This window comes from Dufourea novaeangliae, unplaced genomic scaffold (genome assembly GCF_001272555.1).
Source record: "Dufourea novaeangliae isolate 0120121106 unplaced genomic scaffold, ASM127255v1 scaffold55, whole genome shotgun sequence".
Lineage (NCBI taxonomy): Eukaryota > Metazoa > Arthropoda > Insecta > Hymenoptera > Halictidae > Dufourea > Dufourea novaeangliae.
The window spans coordinates 548,668-568,015 of NW_015373934.1; the positions used below are offsets into that span (position 1 = coordinate 548,668).

General features: G+C 40.0%; 1 protein-coding gene across 1 annotated transcript in view; it reads left to right on the forward strand.

Moving 5' to 3' along the window:
* Positions 1-18,428, forward strand: part of LOC107195158 (ceramide kinase) — a 20,231-nt gene extending 1,803 nt beyond the window's left edge. The window contains exons 2-7 of the mRNA XM_015584944.1: positions 10,222-10,473; positions 15,730-15,923; positions 16,462-16,837; positions 17,498-17,650; positions 17,719-17,915; positions 18,255-18,428. Coding sequence (XP_015440430.1) covers positions 10,222-10,473; positions 15,730-15,923; positions 16,462-16,837; positions 17,498-17,650; positions 17,719-17,915; positions 18,255-18,428 — 1,346 coding nt within the window. The remainder of the gene's footprint in view (positions 1-10,221; positions 10,474-15,729; positions 15,924-16,461; positions 16,838-17,497; positions 17,651-17,718; positions 17,916-18,254) is intronic.
* The last annotated feature ends 920 nt before the right edge of the window (positions 18,429-19,348 follow it).

The following is a 19,348-nucleotide window of genomic DNA, read 5'->3' on the forward strand; positions in this document are numbered from 1 at the left end:
GGTGGGGGTAGGCGAGATCGTCGTTGTCTTATTATCAGCGCAACCGATCGAGTATCGGATGGATTGTTTGCTGTCGTTTCGCGACTGTAAAAGTTCCTTTCTTGTTTGCAATCTGTCCCACATCGCCATAGTTTCTCGATAGCCAGATCCCACTTTCGGTCTTTGTCTGTTTTCTCCGGTAGAATAGACGTTCCGATCGATGTTGCTTATTATAGAGCTGTTTTCGTTTCGCGAAATTGCATCTCTGTAATCATACTTCGTTTTGCGATCCATTCTCGATGCTATTAACTTTGTATTCGCAGCTGTCGGATATAATTACGGTCCGATTGAGACTTGACTAGACAGAGAGAGAGCAGATGTTCGAGATTGGGATGTTCAACCGAATCGGACGTGGTAACAGAAATTAGTGGGACCTGATGCAAAGTGATACTAGGAATAACTATGTCACTGTTTGTAATATTTAATCCAGATCTAATGAGCCTTATTCGTATCCCAGGCCTCTACCTTAATCCTTCGCCAACTCGAATGATACGAATATTACTCGAATAAATGCCTTACTCAGTTCGATCCTGAAAGAAAAAAGAAAACAGGTTCCTGGTTTTTTTTTTTAATGGATCCAGAGTCCAGATCGGTAATGACGTTTTTTTATCTCGATTAAAATCTACAGAACCCCCGTCGACCAAGTAAACAAAGCCCTGATCGAAACCGGTTTCTGTCAATTAAGTTAAAAACAAAAAATTTTATTTGCATCAACGTCATCAAGTCTACCATATCACTCTGTCATCCGTCATTATCGTTGATCCATATGGAACGCATCGATTACAGATGAACGTCGCGTCGATCTGAGCCGCAGAGGTATCGTTATCGGGGGGGGGGGGGGGGGGGGGGAAAAAAAACCGTCGGTTATTGTTATCGGGGGACAAACGACAGAAACTCCGTATTCCTCCTTGGATCAAGGAAATATCCTCTCGGACGATCCTCTCGGATGTCGACGGGAAACGATCGATCCCCGGTTAATGCGTCTATTTCCTGTCTTTTCGACGAGTTATTCTCCGGGACAGTTTGACGGCTTCCGAGGGGTGAATTCTTGTACGGACGACTCTCCTCTTGTTTCGATTGTTTTTTTTCGATCGCGAACACGAGAACGGAATTCGAGAGGGTTCGAAAGAGAGAATTAGTCGACAACTCCAGCGAAATTCTGGGTGTAATTTCGAATTTGTGAATTGAACTTTTTCTTGGAAACTGGACACTCGAAATCACGTCTGATTTTCGTTTTTTCTTCTTCGAATAAACCGTAATTATATTTTTTTATCGAGTCGAATCTCTTTCTTTGAAACATAACGAGACATAGTTCGTATTTAAGGATATCTGCATTGTTTTAATGTCACGTACTTGTTATCGTGTGTATTCATTGGACAAGTGTACTTGTTAACATCACGTTTGTTTCTTAAATTGAATATCGAATCCGACGAAGAAATAAAATTCTTGTTATAATTGGTTCCAAGAGGATAGTGAGCGAACGGTCGAAGTAGAATCGTCCACGTCTAGGTCAGACGATCCCGAAGAAATCAACTTCGAACGGTGTAAGAGGGAGAGAATAAACTGATGGTTATAATTGGTCTAAAAATTCTGGTTATCGGGGTCAGATACGTAACGTGATTTACAAAACAAATTATTATATCTTCGAATCTTGATTCGTCGTACAAGATAACCCAAACAAATGAAATTCTTTGGTAAACGGTATTCCGCATAAATTCGACATAAGACAGTTTTATGTATTGTATTATTGTTTTCACGTGCATTGTATTCAGATGCGGCCGCCCTCGTCGAAGAGAATACGTTACATCGAATCGAGCACATAATACGTGTCGATCATCGGAGCCGGGGTATGCCTGGAATACCGATTGGTATTTGGCGATCGGTAAAGTAACCGAACACGTGTACCGAGCGTCCTTGAGCTTGAGATTTCCATACGATTTTGTTTCCTGGTATTTACCACGTGACCGGTATATCATAGGAAAAATAACAGTTTAATCGGATATATCGATCGAAGAAAATGAATATGCATTCCCATAGATTTTCTCCTTTTTTAAATTCACTTCTAGGTTTTCTCCTTTTAAATTCACATCTAGGTTTTCTCCTTTTTAAATTCACCTCTAGGTTCACACAAGTAAACTCGGTTTTCGCTACGGAAAAAGGGATACAGACAAAGGGTCTTCTCCCAGCTGGTGAATTTATTTCTAGCACTGAAATAAATGTTAAATCGACAGTCAATTTGGCATAAATTTAAATAATTTCCGATCCCATGTTGTAGGAGGCCCTTCCTCTACGCTACTTTTTCCCTTAGCAGAAGCCGAGTTTGCATGTCAGTGTACAATTGAATTTGCGATCGTCGATAGCCTCGATCGTTTTCACGACACCAAATATTTTATCGTCTTTTTATCTCCCGTTAATTGACCGTTGTTCATCGAATTATATAAGGATTTTTGCAGAATGCACAAGCTTTTGTTGGAAGTAATGTTACTAATGACGATTTGTGATATCGTTAATATGTTTCGGGTGTGAATTTAGAGGAGAGTGAGAGATAGATATTGAAGGTAAGAAAGAATAAATTAACATCTGTGGACATATTCTATCCGCGTGTAAAGATGCTGGCGGCGGGAACGTTTTCATTTGCATACGATTACGCTGCCGCTTTTTCTGTCCCGTCTTTGTTGACTTTACCGGTTTCTTTACGTATCGATGATCGTGAGAAACATCTGGATCACGTCCATGCTGATTCTTCAGATCGTGGAGTTGGTACTATTAAATCGATGATAAATCGAACAGTTAAGTCAGGTACATACATACAATATAAGTCTGGCACGAGTCTAGACCTAAGCCGGTCGTTAACTCTTAACATCGTAGGGTAACAAGAAACAAATTAAAAGTGTTTATGCCACTATATTCCTCATTGGGTTACTACATATTTAAAAACAATATTAGTTTTATTATCTAATGTTGCTTATTATCAAATTAGTGAAAATATAATGAGTAAAATAAAATGTAATTTTCATGCACCGAATATTCAGTAATATTATTATCATTTAAAGTTTGACTGTAATAGTTACAAAATCCCTTGAGTGGTTTCCTGAAATAAGCATACCTTTTAATTCATCAGTGCGTTTATCCTACGAGGGGCAATCTCGCGAACGATATTAGGCGTTCGGAACAGGTCAAAGACCCCTCCCTTGGGATGGGAAAGGCAAAGCTGTAGAAGGTCATAATCGCGGAACGGCAGCGTGTTTAACGTGGTCACACCGGGATCCTATTCGTTGGTGAAAAATCTACGACCTTCTCTTCTCCTTCTTCGAGTCACTCTACGGTCCCTCCGTTGGCCCCCTTGTACCTGAACCATCGTCCACGGCCGTCTGGAATAATCGGTGTGAACGACCGTCCCGCGCACCACTAAATTTACCTGAACAGATTTTATGCTGCAGTTTGTGAATGACACGAGCATACAACGGACGAACATACAACCCTGGTAGCACAAAATATTCTATACATATTCATCCAATATTAAAAAGAGTATTAATATAATATTTAAATATACATAAGATGTTTATTTCATATTACGAAAAAAATATTTTTTTCCCAATATAAAATAAATATGTATTTAATATTGGAAACGTGTATTTTAATCATTATTATTTTCAATATTATTCAATATTTATTCCGTATTAAAATGTGTGGCTAAAAAATATTTTCCAATATTTTTGTGCTACTAGGGAAACGAACGAAAGAATACAAACAAACGAACATGAGTAATCGTTGGTCCCTTGCTTCTTGTGCCGATAATACAAGAATGGCAGGTGCTCCGTTCTCTCTGTTGTCTCGAAGCACACCTGTAATTTCCCCACGCGTTGTTCGGTTTGTGCAGTTCGGAGACGCGTCCGACTTCCGGTCTCTTGACCCGTTAACCAACTGATCGGTCACGATCGTGAACGACACTTGGCGTGGGTGGGGCGATTAAAGACGAATTAAGAGAGATGCGATCGGTCTCTGGTAATTGAACGACAAGGGGCAATATAAATGGTGAGTTTATTCCTGTTCACTCTGGTTAAAATTGTTTACGTTTCGTTCGCCGAACGAAAAACAGGCAAGGACACCGAGCAAAGGCGTGTCCTGGTCTTCTAATTAACAATTTGATGATACATAAATTGTTTAGTGTCGTGGGTTTTACGTGATTGGTCTGTAACGGCGCAAAAGTTGATAGAAGGATTTAATACAGTAAATTCTTGATCAGTGCTCGTAGGCCTTCTCGACACTGACAATGACTGGTCCACAAATGGTAACGTTAACTTTTTAGTGGAACTTTGACACCAGTGGTTTGAATAGTTTTTCTGAAATATTTAATGTTAAGGAGTCTTTGAACAATCATCGAGGATTTACTGTACTTGTAATATTTCGTTTCTGGTAGTGTTTAAATGGACGAGACCTTGACCTATCGTTAAAATAAAGGTTACGAATGACCACACGAGATGAATCGAAGAAAGTGTTAAAGTGTATGTGTGTGCATCTCTTGTAACGAGAAAAAATGAGCGTTGCAGATGTGACCCGGATGTAGTATGGCGCAGGCCACACGTCATTGGTGTATAATTGGGACGTGTGCCAAAGTGTCCTCGGTTCAAAGGACGTCCAAAGAGGGTTAACGGGATCGGTAGAGAAGGTTGGGTCGGATTGCGGCAATTCTTTTTCTTTTTTTTTTTCCTTTCCGCAGTTGGGGATAAGTACCTTGTTCGGACAAGAGAAATTACGTAAAGAGGGCATCGCATAAATTATACGTTTAAACTGTAATACATGTGTGTTTGTATGCACCTATTATGTGCTGCAACTGGCAAGTTTCACTTTTCCATACCTTCGGTTTACGTAATGCTCTCTTGGTCGAGTCGCGGGAGTCGCTGATTCTGGTAAATTTGATCGTTTACGGACGAAATAAGATCGCGATGTTTTATTACCAATGTGCATGTGTATGTATGTGAAATTGAAGTTCAGATTTCTGATGAGGAATTCTATGGACGTAGTCCGGATGGATATTCTATTACCGCACGTGTCTGAGGCAGAGATGGGAAAACTCGTTATCTAGATAAAAAGTTTCGAATAACGAATAAAAGATAAAAAAAAAGTATTTCGTCATTTTTAATCGTTTAAACGTGAGAATTTCAATTTTTACAATAAAATAATACTTCTTCATGAATGAATCGACATTTGTCGAACAATTATTTAATTTCATTAATCGTTTAAAGCTCAGGACGACACCATTAGATACTGTTGCTTTTCACTGTGTATTATTCGAATAAAATTCTGCCCAACTCTGGTCTTAGGTGGGCATCACGAAGATCTAATTTAAATGTAATTAACACGAAGTTTTAGTATCGACTCGATAGTTTGCACTAATTTATAGGCGGTACACATGATTAAAAGGATCTGACACTGTTATCACACCTACACGGACGAAAATGACGCTTCTTTGGAGGGACTAAAAGTACACCAGCAGGCAAAAGTGTTCGTTTTGGTTACGCAATACGGTAACGAAGTGAAGTTGGGCGGGTGGGGGAGGTGTATGGTTACAGTTGTGGCAATTAAAATCCAATTGGCAACGGCGGATCTCGCGCGCAAACGATCCAAATGGATACGTACACTGACGAGCAAACTCGGCTTCCGCTAGGGGAAACAGAATTACTGAAATGTATGCCAAATTAATATTCGATTTAACATATATTTCAATACCTACTTGAAATAAATTTTTCAAGTGGTAGGGGTTCTCTTTCACCCCTTTTCCCCCAGCGGAAGCTGTGTGGGTACGTTCCATACGTATTTATACGGCTGCACAACGGAATTCCCCGGGACCGTCCGATCAATCTGTGTTTTCCTCGCTGAAACTGGACGAGGATGAATTAATTAATCGTCGTGCTGCAACGAAATTATAATATGTGTATTATCTGATCGTTCAGGGACGACACGTTTGTCGGACGAACGCTCGATCAGCGGATGCAAATGCACGATTGAACGTATTCAGATGACAGGCGACGCGGATAGAATTTGTATAAATGGGACCATATTCGATATGAACGAGGGAGAAGAGTTTTGTCTGGATCGAAAAGAATAATTGTAGTATGTGGATGGAAGACAGAAAGGTGTAAACGTACGAAGGAAGGTCGTTACGTAAATTGCAGAGTATCGGCGAATGCAAATGAAACGACTTTTTCGACCGTTAATGGTCCACCTCCTTTTTCCTCCTACTCGCAAGGTAACCGATTCGTTAGCCTTCAACCGGTCGCATTTATCTTCACGAGCGTTCGTCGCCTTAAATGGTGATTCCGCCAATATGTCCGTCCGAAATCTTCAAGCGAGCATATTGACACGACCAACAAAAGACACATCCTCTTTAAACTCGCTAATACAAACTGTTCACTGTAACTCACGTGCTCAGAAAACGTATGTACACTACATACTAAAAAAAAAAAAAGAAAAATATTAATTTACAAATATCTGATAAAAGTAACGTGTTAATACTGATTGGAAATTATTTGTATATGTACCGATTCCGTAACTTTTATTATACCATAACAGAATAATGAGATACTGTTCCATCAGTCATGTATGTTGTCCTTGTCCCCATACTTTTGGTCGGTAGAGTGTCTGTACCCTCACGAACAAACTCGGTTTTCCTTAGGGGAAAAAGTGGAGTAGGGGAAGGGCATCCTATCACTTGGTAAATTTATTTCAAGTACTCGAATAAATGTTAAATCGAATATTAATTTGGTATAAATTTCAATCATTTTTAATACCAATATTTCTATCGATACTTTTCAATTGAAATATCGATATTTTACAATACAAATATCGATATTTTATATCGTCCAGGAAATTCTAAAGCCCGACGGATAAGAGTTATATTAATATAAACTAGCTAAGTTAAGTTGGTGTCCAGTGATAGAGCTTGGAATTCCGAAACAAATAATACTTGTTTCATTCGCATACGGCCATTAGTTTATGAAATATTTAATGTTCAGTGCCAAGGATCCTCCAAACACTTATCCAGAATTTACTGTACAACCTTTCGATCGAACCGATTCACGGAGAACTTTAATTCGCTAAATAGCGACTAAACCAAGTCTCGACGTCGATGTCCGTGTCGCGAGGTGTTCAAGTGAAATTATATCGAGATTCGCGTTTTCCACCCACACGTCTCGAATTGCTACACGAATTCACTCTCGACCCACACAATCGTCCCGTTTCGGTTCGGACTTCGAGCTGCTTAGATATCTGTGAACGCGTGACCATTACGCAAAAAAAAAAACAATAAAGAAATAAAAGGGATTATTGTCGTGTTTGATGACCTTATAGAATCACGACGATGAAAGCGTGTTTTTGCACACACAAAGGAACAAAAATGTCGATTGCGGACGCGAATTTCGCGATGACGCAGATCGGTGTGTATGTAGCGAGCGAGCTGCGAACACGATATCAGTTCGATCCGTGATGCGTTACGAAATGCCTGCACGGTGACGGGAGTTCGCATATGTACGTTGTTAACGATTGTTCCACGAGGCGTGTCTGTGTTTCGTAATTTTTCACTTCGAACATGTGTGGTGGTACCTCTACCGTCGACGAATTCTTTCGTTCGGAAACAACACGTGCAGCTCTTCGACCATGCACGGAATCTCACTCAGTCGGTTCGATAATTGAATCGGTCAGTATATTAGGTCAGTGTCCCTGTTTCTAATCATGTAAGAGTTCTGCTACCGCAGAAATTGATTTTTATTATTTATTTAGGCAGAAAACCTTATTAGGTAGAAGAAAATTTAAACCTGCTTTTATAATTAAATAAAAGTGTTTTTGATAACAATTTAACTTAATAATAGTTAATTTAGTATGAAGTATAAAATGACACTATTTCTGCTCAGCGAAAATCGGAGTGCCAAAACCAAACTTTTAGCGGACAATATTAAAGATTCCGTCAGTTTTTTTTTTTTTTTTTTAGTAAAAACGCAGTTTGCAAGTGTAACTCACAATCGCAACAAAATAGCTGAAATTATGTTTCTTTACGACGGACGCAGTTATTAAATTTATTTCTGGTAAAATGCTGCCATCTATTGAACAGCAGGCTTTAGCATTTTTTACCGAAATACTAAACTAATTTAAATGACTTTTTGTATAATATATTTTTCATTTAACTTTTTGCATTAAACAGAAAATATACGTACCGAGCAGACATCGGGACGTGATTAGAAATAGGGACAATGATCTTAACCTTTCGAAGATTAAATTAATCAGTATTTCGTGGTAGAATTTCCTCGAATCGTTCGAAACATTGAAAGTGTGTCTCTGTTATCGAGGGAAATTCAGTCGACGGGTGGGAAAACTGGCGAACGCGCCTGCCTCGAGCATCAACGGGCTTATCAAGACCCTGAAAGTTTCTCAATCGTCGTCAGACGACGACTACAGGCTTAATGGTTGCTGTTTACAATGCGATTTGTTTCGTCCTGGAGGCTTCGTCTCCCGAGACTAATTGGTAGGAGGCCCTTCCTCTACGACACTTTTTTCCCTAGTGGAAGCTGAGTTTGCTCGTGGGTGCACATAAAAATAAAAATAAACGACACAATAATATTACGAATTTATTAATGTTGGCGGAGAGTGATTGAACAAGTTAACAGAGTTACAAAAATCGTTGGCCAATCTCAAAGCATGCTGTGATAATTAGTGCTTCGAGATGGTACATAAAAATTTAGTAATACCACAATAATTCACGCAGCCAAGGAGAACCCGATTCACGAAAAGAATGTCCAGCAATTTTTGTCTGTTTACCAACGTTTTTAAATTAACCTGAGACAAGATGTCATTGTACATAGATGTAGCAAGTCATAAAGAGTAAACGCAAAAATTGATGCTGGACATTCCCTAAGAAATTGTGACACTTGTGATAGGGTGACCAAATTATAGAACAATCCTCTAAAAGGGGTTTGACTAGCAACACAGCAGAATCAACGTATTGAAATCTTTAATAAATATTTAAATATTTGAAACGTAGGATTTTTGAAATTTTACTCAGGTTACCGTAGAATTTCTCGACTGTTTCACATTATTGTCGTTTGTACACAGGGTTCACACTCGAGTTTATTAACAATTCACAGGTAAAAGTTCGGTCGAATGTGGAGGCACTCACCTGAATGATCGATTTGCGCGTTATCAGTTACGCAATCGTGTTATCTGTATTATTCCAGTTCGCGTTTGGTTCACGCCTTTCTTGGCTATCGGCGTGATACAGATAGGAAACTCTGTTATTCCTGGCACGGTGTAAACAAACAAATAAACGAATTGTCGTTTAAAAGTCTATAGAAAGCTTTTTGTATGTTCGTTCATTAAGATAGTACTGTGTATATACGATTCTTTTTTTTTAGTAGAATTTCAGATAACTCTTCGATCGTTAACGGTAAATTTTTGTTAAGGATCGATAGACACTGGGGTCAGGACATTCGATTATGTAACATAATTATACTTTTCGAACTCGGTATTGTTTCGTTTCATTGCAATATTAAACGACAGCTGCCCCGACAACCTCTGTTTCTTGCGATTCGAGCTGGCGGCATCGATTGTCCTGCGCTTACTCCTCCTTATTATTTTCTTCTATCGAAGCATCGAAAAAGTTACTCAATGGTAGTTATTTTATTATTTAAATCTATTCTCATACATTTGATTTTTCGTACTCAAGGTCAAATGAAGGTTACACTATTACAGGTCATTGAATTGGTTTTGATCTCAACGATTACGCCACGCTGATAAAAATATCTAGCCCCGTTTAAAGCAACATCGATGACCTTGAAATTTCGGAAAAATATGACCTTCAGAACAAATTTTTAGCTTCTAATATAGTATTTGCTCCTTTTAACAGCATAAACCTCCCCCTCACATTTTTTTTTGTATTTTAAAAAACAACATCTGAATTAATGTCTTGTAATTAAAGAACGATAAAGGGCCAACCTTTGTTATTTATATCGCGAACGTCAGCTGAAAAATTGCCGTTACTCTCGAAATGAATTTTCATCAAACGAACCACCGCGAAAATTGTTCCCATGAAGTCGTCTGGGAATTGTAATTTAAATATTACGTGCATCTAAAATTTCATCGTTGCTCAGGAGTGTATACGATAAAGGGGAAATTATTGTTTTTAATTTCCAGCGAGATGGACGTTGCCCATGTCGGACGTGTTGGCCGTGCGTTACGGGGACGATTGGATACCAGGGGCGAGCACGAAGGAGAAGCAACCCCCGACGTCCCCGACCTCGCCCACGGTATGTCCGACGAATTTCATTTTGCACTACGCCGTACGCGTGGAGAAAAACAAATGGAGCCATCACAGCGTCACTATGAGCCACACCGATCCGCGACAGGTGGCTTCTTGGGTGAAAACCATACGCAACTACCTCATGGGTGAGTCAGTTCGAAATACACTAATGTCTCGATGAGTGCGACGTACCCTTCGAGGCACTCATAGCTAGGTGGAAAGGTTTTCAGCACCTAATGAGAAAAGAATGGGTTGAATTGTTGAAGATGAGGAAATTATGGTTCGAGTCCCATGACTTTCTTTTCCTTAATTAGTCTCTGTCACTTTCGCTAATTATAACGAAGATTTTATGAATACTTCGGACAATTGTTGGACTCAATTCTGTTAACACTTTCGCTCATACTGTTGCCATATGGCTACGTATTCTAAGTTACGAAACTAAATTTATGTATTTTCTTCATATCTGTGAGTATATTATAGTTTCTTCTATTTTTGTATAGATGGCATGACAAAAATCATGAGAGTTTGAAATTCTAGTCCGCTTCGAAACTTTTACAAAACTTTTACTTAACTTTCTAAACTTTATTTTCTTATGATTTTTAAGGGGTTAATTGTTTCTTGTCATCTTTGCTATTCGATGCCGTCAAAACCTGCGAGTGTACTTTCCTTACACTCAGAAGACCGTAGTATCCAGACAAACAAATACTGTAGAGAGTATTCTGTCTAGAATACTGCTGTCCAATTCCCACGGGTCTCTCCAATTTGCACTGAAAGGAAGATCGAATCAATGAAGAAGGTGTGACGGGGTCTAGTTCAGGGAGGCTAAAAATACCACGTGTAAAAATACAATAAAATAAGGGAAAATATAGGCGAAAGTCGATTCACAAGCCGGTGTACACGCTATTATTTTCTTTCCATTTGCGACGTAAGGATAGCCGACTGGTTGAATAATTGACCGTGTATCGATCATTAAAGTATCTTTCTCGTTACGAAGATAATCGCGTCTACCTCGTGAATAATCGAACTGATCGCGATTGTTTGTTGTTTTCACCAGGAAAAAAAAAGAAATAGTGAAAACTAGAGAGTAGTTTAGCCATCGTTGCGTTTCGTCATAGCCACGGTTTATCGACCAGCCTGTGTTTCGTGCGAACTAGGATAGAAAGGATTAATCATAGCGCACGGGTGGAACTGGGTTACGGATCAAGGCTGTGCGACTAACATATGGTTTTTAATGTCCCGTAAAAATAAAAGGGAGAAAGAACGACGAAACAACAGAATTACGACGTTCAGATGAAGCAACGTGGAGGGGAACGAGATCGAATCGCGTGAAGTCTTAACCCTTTTGTTCCCACTGCTGCAGAGATGGGCAAACTAATTATCTAGTAAAAATATTTCGTCATTTTTAATCGTTTAAACGTGGAAATTTCAATTTTGTACCATGAATTTTGGCTCACCCTGTATATAGATGGCATGGCACAAATTTGATGAATGTGCATTTAATAGTTTATCGGTGAAATAAGACACTATTCTTCTTTTGTTCAAGAGGATTGATCAAAGGTACGAAACATTGTGTTTTATTGTATGTAATAACAATATAATGGGAATTATTACATATAATTGTGATAAAAGTAAAACTGCTGTCGAACGAAAGAAAAATGGCATTAGTCAATGTAAAAATGTTAAAATGTTTATGTGAATCATATATATGTCGTGTAATATACCGAAAATATAAGAAAATATTTCTTTGGTAATTTTCAAATAATCTGGGATTGAAAAGGTTAAACGGTGTGGATAGTTTTTTTTAAGTGAAAAACTCTACAGATACATATCATCCACTGGGAATAATGTATGCATTTATTCAGCATGCGAACAGGTGAAACAGAATGCGAAAATAGGATGCCTTATCGAAGATTATTTTTATTCTACCTTTGACATTATTACAATCGTGTTTCGGTCGTCGAAACAGCTTCTTCCACGAGGAGTCTGTGGAAATTCTAAGGACCAATCGTGGCCACGATTAATCGAATGATTTCTGTTTTTTTTTTTTTTTTTTTTTTTTTTGTCGTGACACCTGCGAAAAACGCTTTATAATCACGGTGTTATCGCCACGACAGAAACAGCCATTTTCCATCGGTCTCGTGTTAAGTCACCGACGAACTTTTGCATTTCAAGTCGTTTGTTTATCACCGTACTGTGACGTGGGTCGTGCCGTGTAATAGAAAATGACTCTTGTATTTTTTTTGTTCTTTCTTATACTGTTCGTGCCGTAGGTAATTTTTCCGTTCGAGGCTGCCTTCATTTATCCTTGCCGACTTTGCACTCGGGGCGAGCAGAGCGGGGGGCTTTTTACGTCATCCTCATTCAGCTGAGAGAAGAAAAGGTGCTCGAAAGAGCGCCGTGTGCACACGTGCAGTTCCTGTTGCCCAAATAAGGAGCTATTCTTGGGTCTAGCACTTTCGAGGATAGTGTATTTTTACACGGGCCTTTTGGTGACAGACCTGAGAGACACCGCGAGAAGAATGAAGCTGGATTGGGGTTGTTAGGGAGATATTTGAATAATCAGATCGACTCACAATGGTACAGAACGACTATTTAGGAGTTCAGAAGCTTAATTTGGATGTGAAAAGGGGAATTTCCAAACTAAACTTGATAAGCATGTATTTAATGTTCATATTTATTAATACAAGTATAAAATTTATAAGTAATGTTTTTTAATAATCATCTTTTTTAAGAGAACTTGTGATTGGTAACTTCGTAAAAAAAGTTTTTATTTTGTTTATAAAAAACTTATTATTATTAACAAATATCACTTATTAAGTTTATATGTTTTTAATAAATATGAACATTACATATATGCTCACCAAGTTTGGTTCCGAAATTCCCATTTTTACACCCAAATTAAGCTTCTGAACTACATCGTATACTTTTGGCAGAACTTGGTATTATGTCAAATAAGATTGCAGACCTGATGTTTGTTTATTGGGTGGTTAACATAAATGTAATTAAAAGACCTGATTAATCCTTTGGTAAGAGCTAATTCAGCCTTACAGAGATCCCCCAGGTGGTAACGTTTTTAATGAGGTTCAGCATAGAGCTTGGAGTTCTGAAGCCAATAATGTTTGTTTCAGCTACATGTGTCCATTAGTTTATGAGATATATAATATTGAAATTATAGGCTATGCATAGGGTGTTTCGAAAGCGATAGAGTTATATTTCCAAATAAAATAATAAAACATTAGGAAAACATGTGTTTGTAAATGTTATTTTTGTTTGATGTCATTCAGTCTTTCAGTGGCCATCTTGTATAATACCTGTAATTTTTTTTCGCGTACAATTACTCGATTGCTAAAATAGTTCCGGACAAACCGGTTTCCTCGATCGGTTCTTTACGATTCACGAGCCGGCCGTGAGGAGCCCAAGGTCACGGTCGAACACTCGAAACTTTCCGCCGGTTTTTGCTGTTGGTACCCTGGCACAAAGGCCCAACCTTGGACTACTACACCTGTGTGTGTTTGTTTAAGGATCGCCGAAGGTGTACCAAAAGATGCTACAGTTTTAAAAAAGAATACACTACAATTTTCAATCGTGAAACTTCATATATCACAATATCTGTCGTTTTTTTGTGGAACTCGTAATTTTCTTCGTTTTACAACACTCCACACGTTAAGTTTTCATTGATCGTCGTTCCAGCAGAATTGGGTGATCGTACCAGAATTGCTTGGTATCTCGTGGTGAAGATCGAACTTAACCCATTCATTCCCAAATTATTGAAAAATTACCAAAGGATATATTTTGCTGTATTTTTCCTGTATATCACAGGACATGTAAATTATTCACAAGAACATTTTAACATTTTGAAACCCCGTCTGAAGCCATTTCTCATTCGTCACTATTTCCCGTTTTTTTACATTTATCACAGTTATAGAAAATGCTTCGTATTATAATGTCATTATATGGAATAACACCGAATGTTTCTTTGATCAATAAACTCTCGAGAAATATTTGAAAGAGATTATAGTTTTCTATATTTCTAATGTATTTGTAACGATGCTCGACACTTGAGTTCCATCGAACGAACCGATAATGTTTTATTTTACCGATAAGCTTTTAAATGTACATTAAAATTTACGCCATGCCATCCATATCAGACACTATTCCATACTCGCAGATATGAAGAAAATACAGGATACTAATTAAAATACGTAGCCCATACGGTACCAGTGGGAACGAAACGGTTAAGAATCTTTCGAGAACGCAATCTTCTCTAGTGTTCGGTGTGCTCTAGATGCATTCCAGGCGCGACAGGCTGGCTTAATATTCTTGTATCTGCGTGCGACAGGTCTCCTTGTCGAGTGTAAAAATAGGCTGTTGTGTGCAGATCGAGACGCGAATTTACCGTATAGTTGGTAGGGACACTTTCACCGCTGGGTCAGTGGCTTCGTGTCACGCGGTACCAATAGAAAGGTGCACGATTCGTTCACCGATGGGGCGAGGGGGAACAGAGTTTGCCGATTACCGTGCAAACCAAACGGTGGGACCATTCGGGGACCATTGCACTTTGAAATCCTTGGAAATTCAAATATAAGGAATCTGGTCCAGGTTGTTGGACAATTTATAAGTGTCCTATAAGTTACATAATAGATCTAGATGCTCTTATTTTTGGTCCAAACGATTCAGTTGTTTCCATTTCGAGAAAAAAAAAACTGTTGAACATGAAAACCGTGATGTGAGGATACGAGTCTTCCAGATCAGCCAATAATTTGCCCTTCCTAAAACCCTCTATATTGTATTGTCAACCAATAGGATAGATTCATTAAGAACCGCTAAGTTTAAAACATAAAGTAGCGCGCGTGTTAACCAAGCACGTTCCGTTCATATACAGGGTGTCCCAAGATAAGTGCAATTCCTTGAAAGGGGTGATTCCTGAGGCGATTTGAAATAACTTTTTCCTCAGCAAAAATGTTATCCCAGGCTTTGTTAACATTTTTACTAAGGAAAACCTTGTTCCAAATCACCCCAGGAATCAGCCCTTTCAAGGAATTACACCTATTTTGGGACACCTTGTAGAAAAGTTGTGTTCATACCACGTGCTTGCAAACTTTTTTCTAGACGGACATATTTTAATATGGCGAAAAGTTGGAACAGCACAATGAAAACAATGGTTGTTTGTCGTCGTTGAGTGTAACACGATCTCCTTCTAAACTGGCTTCTTGGGAGGCCATCAGTGGCTGCAGTATTGATCCTCTCGGTTCACTCTCTCTCTCGTTCGCGTCTACGGCTTTCTTCGAAACCGCAAATTCCATTCCACCGCCTGTAGATCGATAGGGGACTATAACGCGCGTGTCGTGTTTCTATGTAAAAATGGAATCCGAGAACAATCTGTGATCGCCGATGCTTTCCAGGGCTGACGCACCGTCCCCGGAAGATCCTGATATTCGTGAATCCATTCGGCGGTAAGAAAAAAGGATTGAAGATCTGGGAGAAGGACGTGCAACCGTTGATGACCATCGCGGGCATCGAGACCAAGATGTTGGTCACTGAGAGGGTTGGCCACGCCCGTGACACGCTTCTAACCGCGGATTTGAGCGACTTCCATGTAAGAATTATTTCCTTTACTCGCGTAGACGAGTTGTCGATCACACTTGGACGACTAATAATAGTAAATTAAACACTTACAAAAACCCCCGACACGAAGGAATCTGGAATCTTAATTTTCAGATACGTTACAGTCATCGAAACGTTCTAGAGCAAAAAACTATCGAATTTTACAAAACACAGCTATTAACGTTTCCGGAAATGTACACTTTAAAAAAGAAAAAAAATACTGTTTAAAACTCGAATCACTCGTTGAAGGGTTATCGGAGGTATAGGACAGACACACCCTCCTTTTCACGTCGGGGGTTAAAAACTATATTTAGTATTCTGCCTACCTTTTCGTTATTATTCATCATTGTCATTGGGTTATGGTTATATATATTTTCCAATGTGATTCGATACCTAGTAACGAGGTGTGTGTGTGTGTGTGTGGATCGTCGGTCTACGATCGAATTCCAAAACCGGAGAGGATTTGATCGTTGTATACCTACCCTGAGAAATCGATTTTCTTCGAGAAAGAAATACCGATGTGTACGTAGGCGGTGGTGTGCATCGGCGGGGACGGCACCCTGGCCGAAGTGATCAACGGTTTGGTGCTGAGGGCCTCCAGGGACAGCCAGATCGATCCGAACGATTCCGATGTTAGGCTACCGACACCTCCGTTACCGATCGGCGTGGTACCAAGCGGCAGCACCGACACGATAGCGTACAGCCTCCACGGGACGACCGACGTGCAAACCGCCGCGATACATATCATTTTTGGCGACAGCACCGGCCTCGATATATCGTCCGTGCACAACGACCGATCCCTGCTCAGGCTGTACGCCAGCGTTCTTAGTTACGGTTACCTCGGGGACGTGGTCAGGGACAGCGAGAAATTTCGATGGATGGGACCGCAGAGATACGACTATTCCGGTGAGTTGATCGAGCGGGGACACGTGACGCGGACAGACTTCCCCCAATTTGTGCTTACCTCGTCGTACCTACGATCCTTTGCAATATTTTTTTCAATGTTCCGTCTGTGTTTAACGATGCTTGCTGAAGGCCTTCGTGGGTTTCCAATATCCTCTAACGATCTTCCGTGTTTTTTAATATACCACAATGTTCCCCAATCGAAACCAAAGTTTGAGAACATTTCCTTTAGGGGTTACTAATTGATCTGCAATGTCCTTAGATCGTGTGTCAGTTGTTTTCAATCGTTCTTCACCATTCGCCAAATGTCAACGTCCTTCAACGTCCTTCAACGTCCTTCAACGTCCTTCAACGTCCTTCAATGTCCTCCAACGTCATCCAATGTCCAGCAACGTCCTCCAACGATCTTTAACTATCTTCAACGTTCTCCAACGTGTGGTAACATTCTCCAGTGTCACTCCTTATTCACCAATATTTATTAATCATGCGACAGCTCATTCCAATTGTCCCCCAATATTCTTCAGTATCTTCTACCATTTAAAAACATTTAAACTCATATGGGAGGTCACTTTCGTTATCATTTCCATCTAGAGTAAGCAACGAAAGCACACCAAGTGCCTCGGAAATGGTTTAAATATAGCGTCCTGCATGATCTGGTTTAAGGTTTCAAGAAGATCATCGCGAACAAAGGTTACGAGGGTGAGATCCAGCTGCTATCGGACCCTTGTCATCCGGCAACCAGCACGAGGTGCACGAAAAATTGCAGCAGGTGTTTGCAACACATGCACAACAGTATCCCCGACAAAGAAATATCGAGTAAGTGACCTCGATTCTCATTGTCCGTTTGTTCAAGGTGTTTTGCTGATTCGAGTTTTTTGTTTCAGGATGGATGACAGTCCGAGGTAAATTCTTCATGGTGAACGGTGCTAATCTGGCCTGTGCCTGCTCCAGGAGTCCGATGGGATTCAGTCCTCACTGTCACGTCGGGGACGGCTGTGTCGATGTGATTCTAGTCCGTCACACTTCTCTTCTGAACAACATCAGAATGTTGCTGAGGATGTCCAGTAAACAGAAGACTCTGGTACGTGAAATTAAACTTCCATAAATTCGATTCTGTCTAAATCCAATTTATACCGCAGCGATATCTAATCAAGGCACCTGATTCCGGATTTAATGCGGTTACTTAATTAACAAAATTTCGATTCTTTCCGAGGATTATTGTAAATCTAATTCATAGCTACTCGAAGTCAAGTCTAACAGCGCTCTTATCTCGGATCTAACCCAAATCTTTGACATACTTCAAACTCCTGACTTTATCTGAATCTAATCGATAATGTCCACTTCTAAGCCCGGCTTAAATGGTAGTAGTGACACTCGATTGTGTACTTTAAAGGCGATTGATCTTGTTTGTCTTTCAAAGTACGATCTTCCGTTCGTCGAGGTGTACAGGGCCAGAGAGTTCACGTTTCGAGCGTTGCCAACGATGCACATGCAGTCCGAGAACCAGACGAGCACACGTTACATGAACTCGAGCTTGAGCGTGTGGAACTGCGACGGCGAGGTGATCGATAACTCGAACGTGAAGATCAGGTAAACACACGCTTCGAGGATATTTGCAGCACACTTCACGATCACCTCAGTTTTTTGGTTATCGAAACACACATTCACGTCAAAAGAAAAACTCTCTTCATTCTTTATCACTCGTAATTATCACATGTAATCGAAGTTGGTCTCGTCCCGTTGAATGTTTCCAACCCCATATAATCATTTCGATAGTTTTTTCAGTTAGCGTTTAACACTTCATCCGGATCATCTTGCGTGTAACATCATTTTCTAACTCCAGATAGGACCGAATGGTAGAGAAAACAGTGTTAATTATTCTTTGGAATCTCAATTTCGCATGCTTTCTAAAAAAGGAAAACGAAACAAGCGATTCACGCTTGTTCTTCGCAGCTAACAGCACGTTCCACTTTTTCTTGAGACTCGTTTTCATTTCTAATCAATAGCTGCTCTGTCTTACAGGGTTAGTGTTACATCGATCGCAATGGTGTGTTCACAGGGTACACTGCCAACTAGTGAACGTGTTCACGAGACGAGCTCAGGAACCAGTTCACGAGCGGACCTGTTTCTGTTAATGGCGTTTACCGACCGATCGTCGGTTTTCGCTTGAAACAGGAAAAAAGAGAGATCGCCCGCGTCACTGCGGTGCACACGATGACAGTGAAATCGTATAGTTCCTTCGACTTGCCCTAATTATTGCAGAGCACAACCGCGGAACCGTGGCGGCAGTAACAGAGTTGAATCGTTCCGCGCGGTTGCCGTATCTTACGATTACGAGCCACTCGGAGAACTCGAAGACTCTTCGAAATTCTCATAAGATTCGGAGTTTCGAGACTTTTCAACTGTTTTAAGGTTGGCAGTTGAAGCTCAAACGTCTCTCCGGAGTTGGGAAACTGAACGTTTGAGGATTTGGCAGTCCTCAAATCGAGAAATCGGTAGGGATTTGGATGTCCT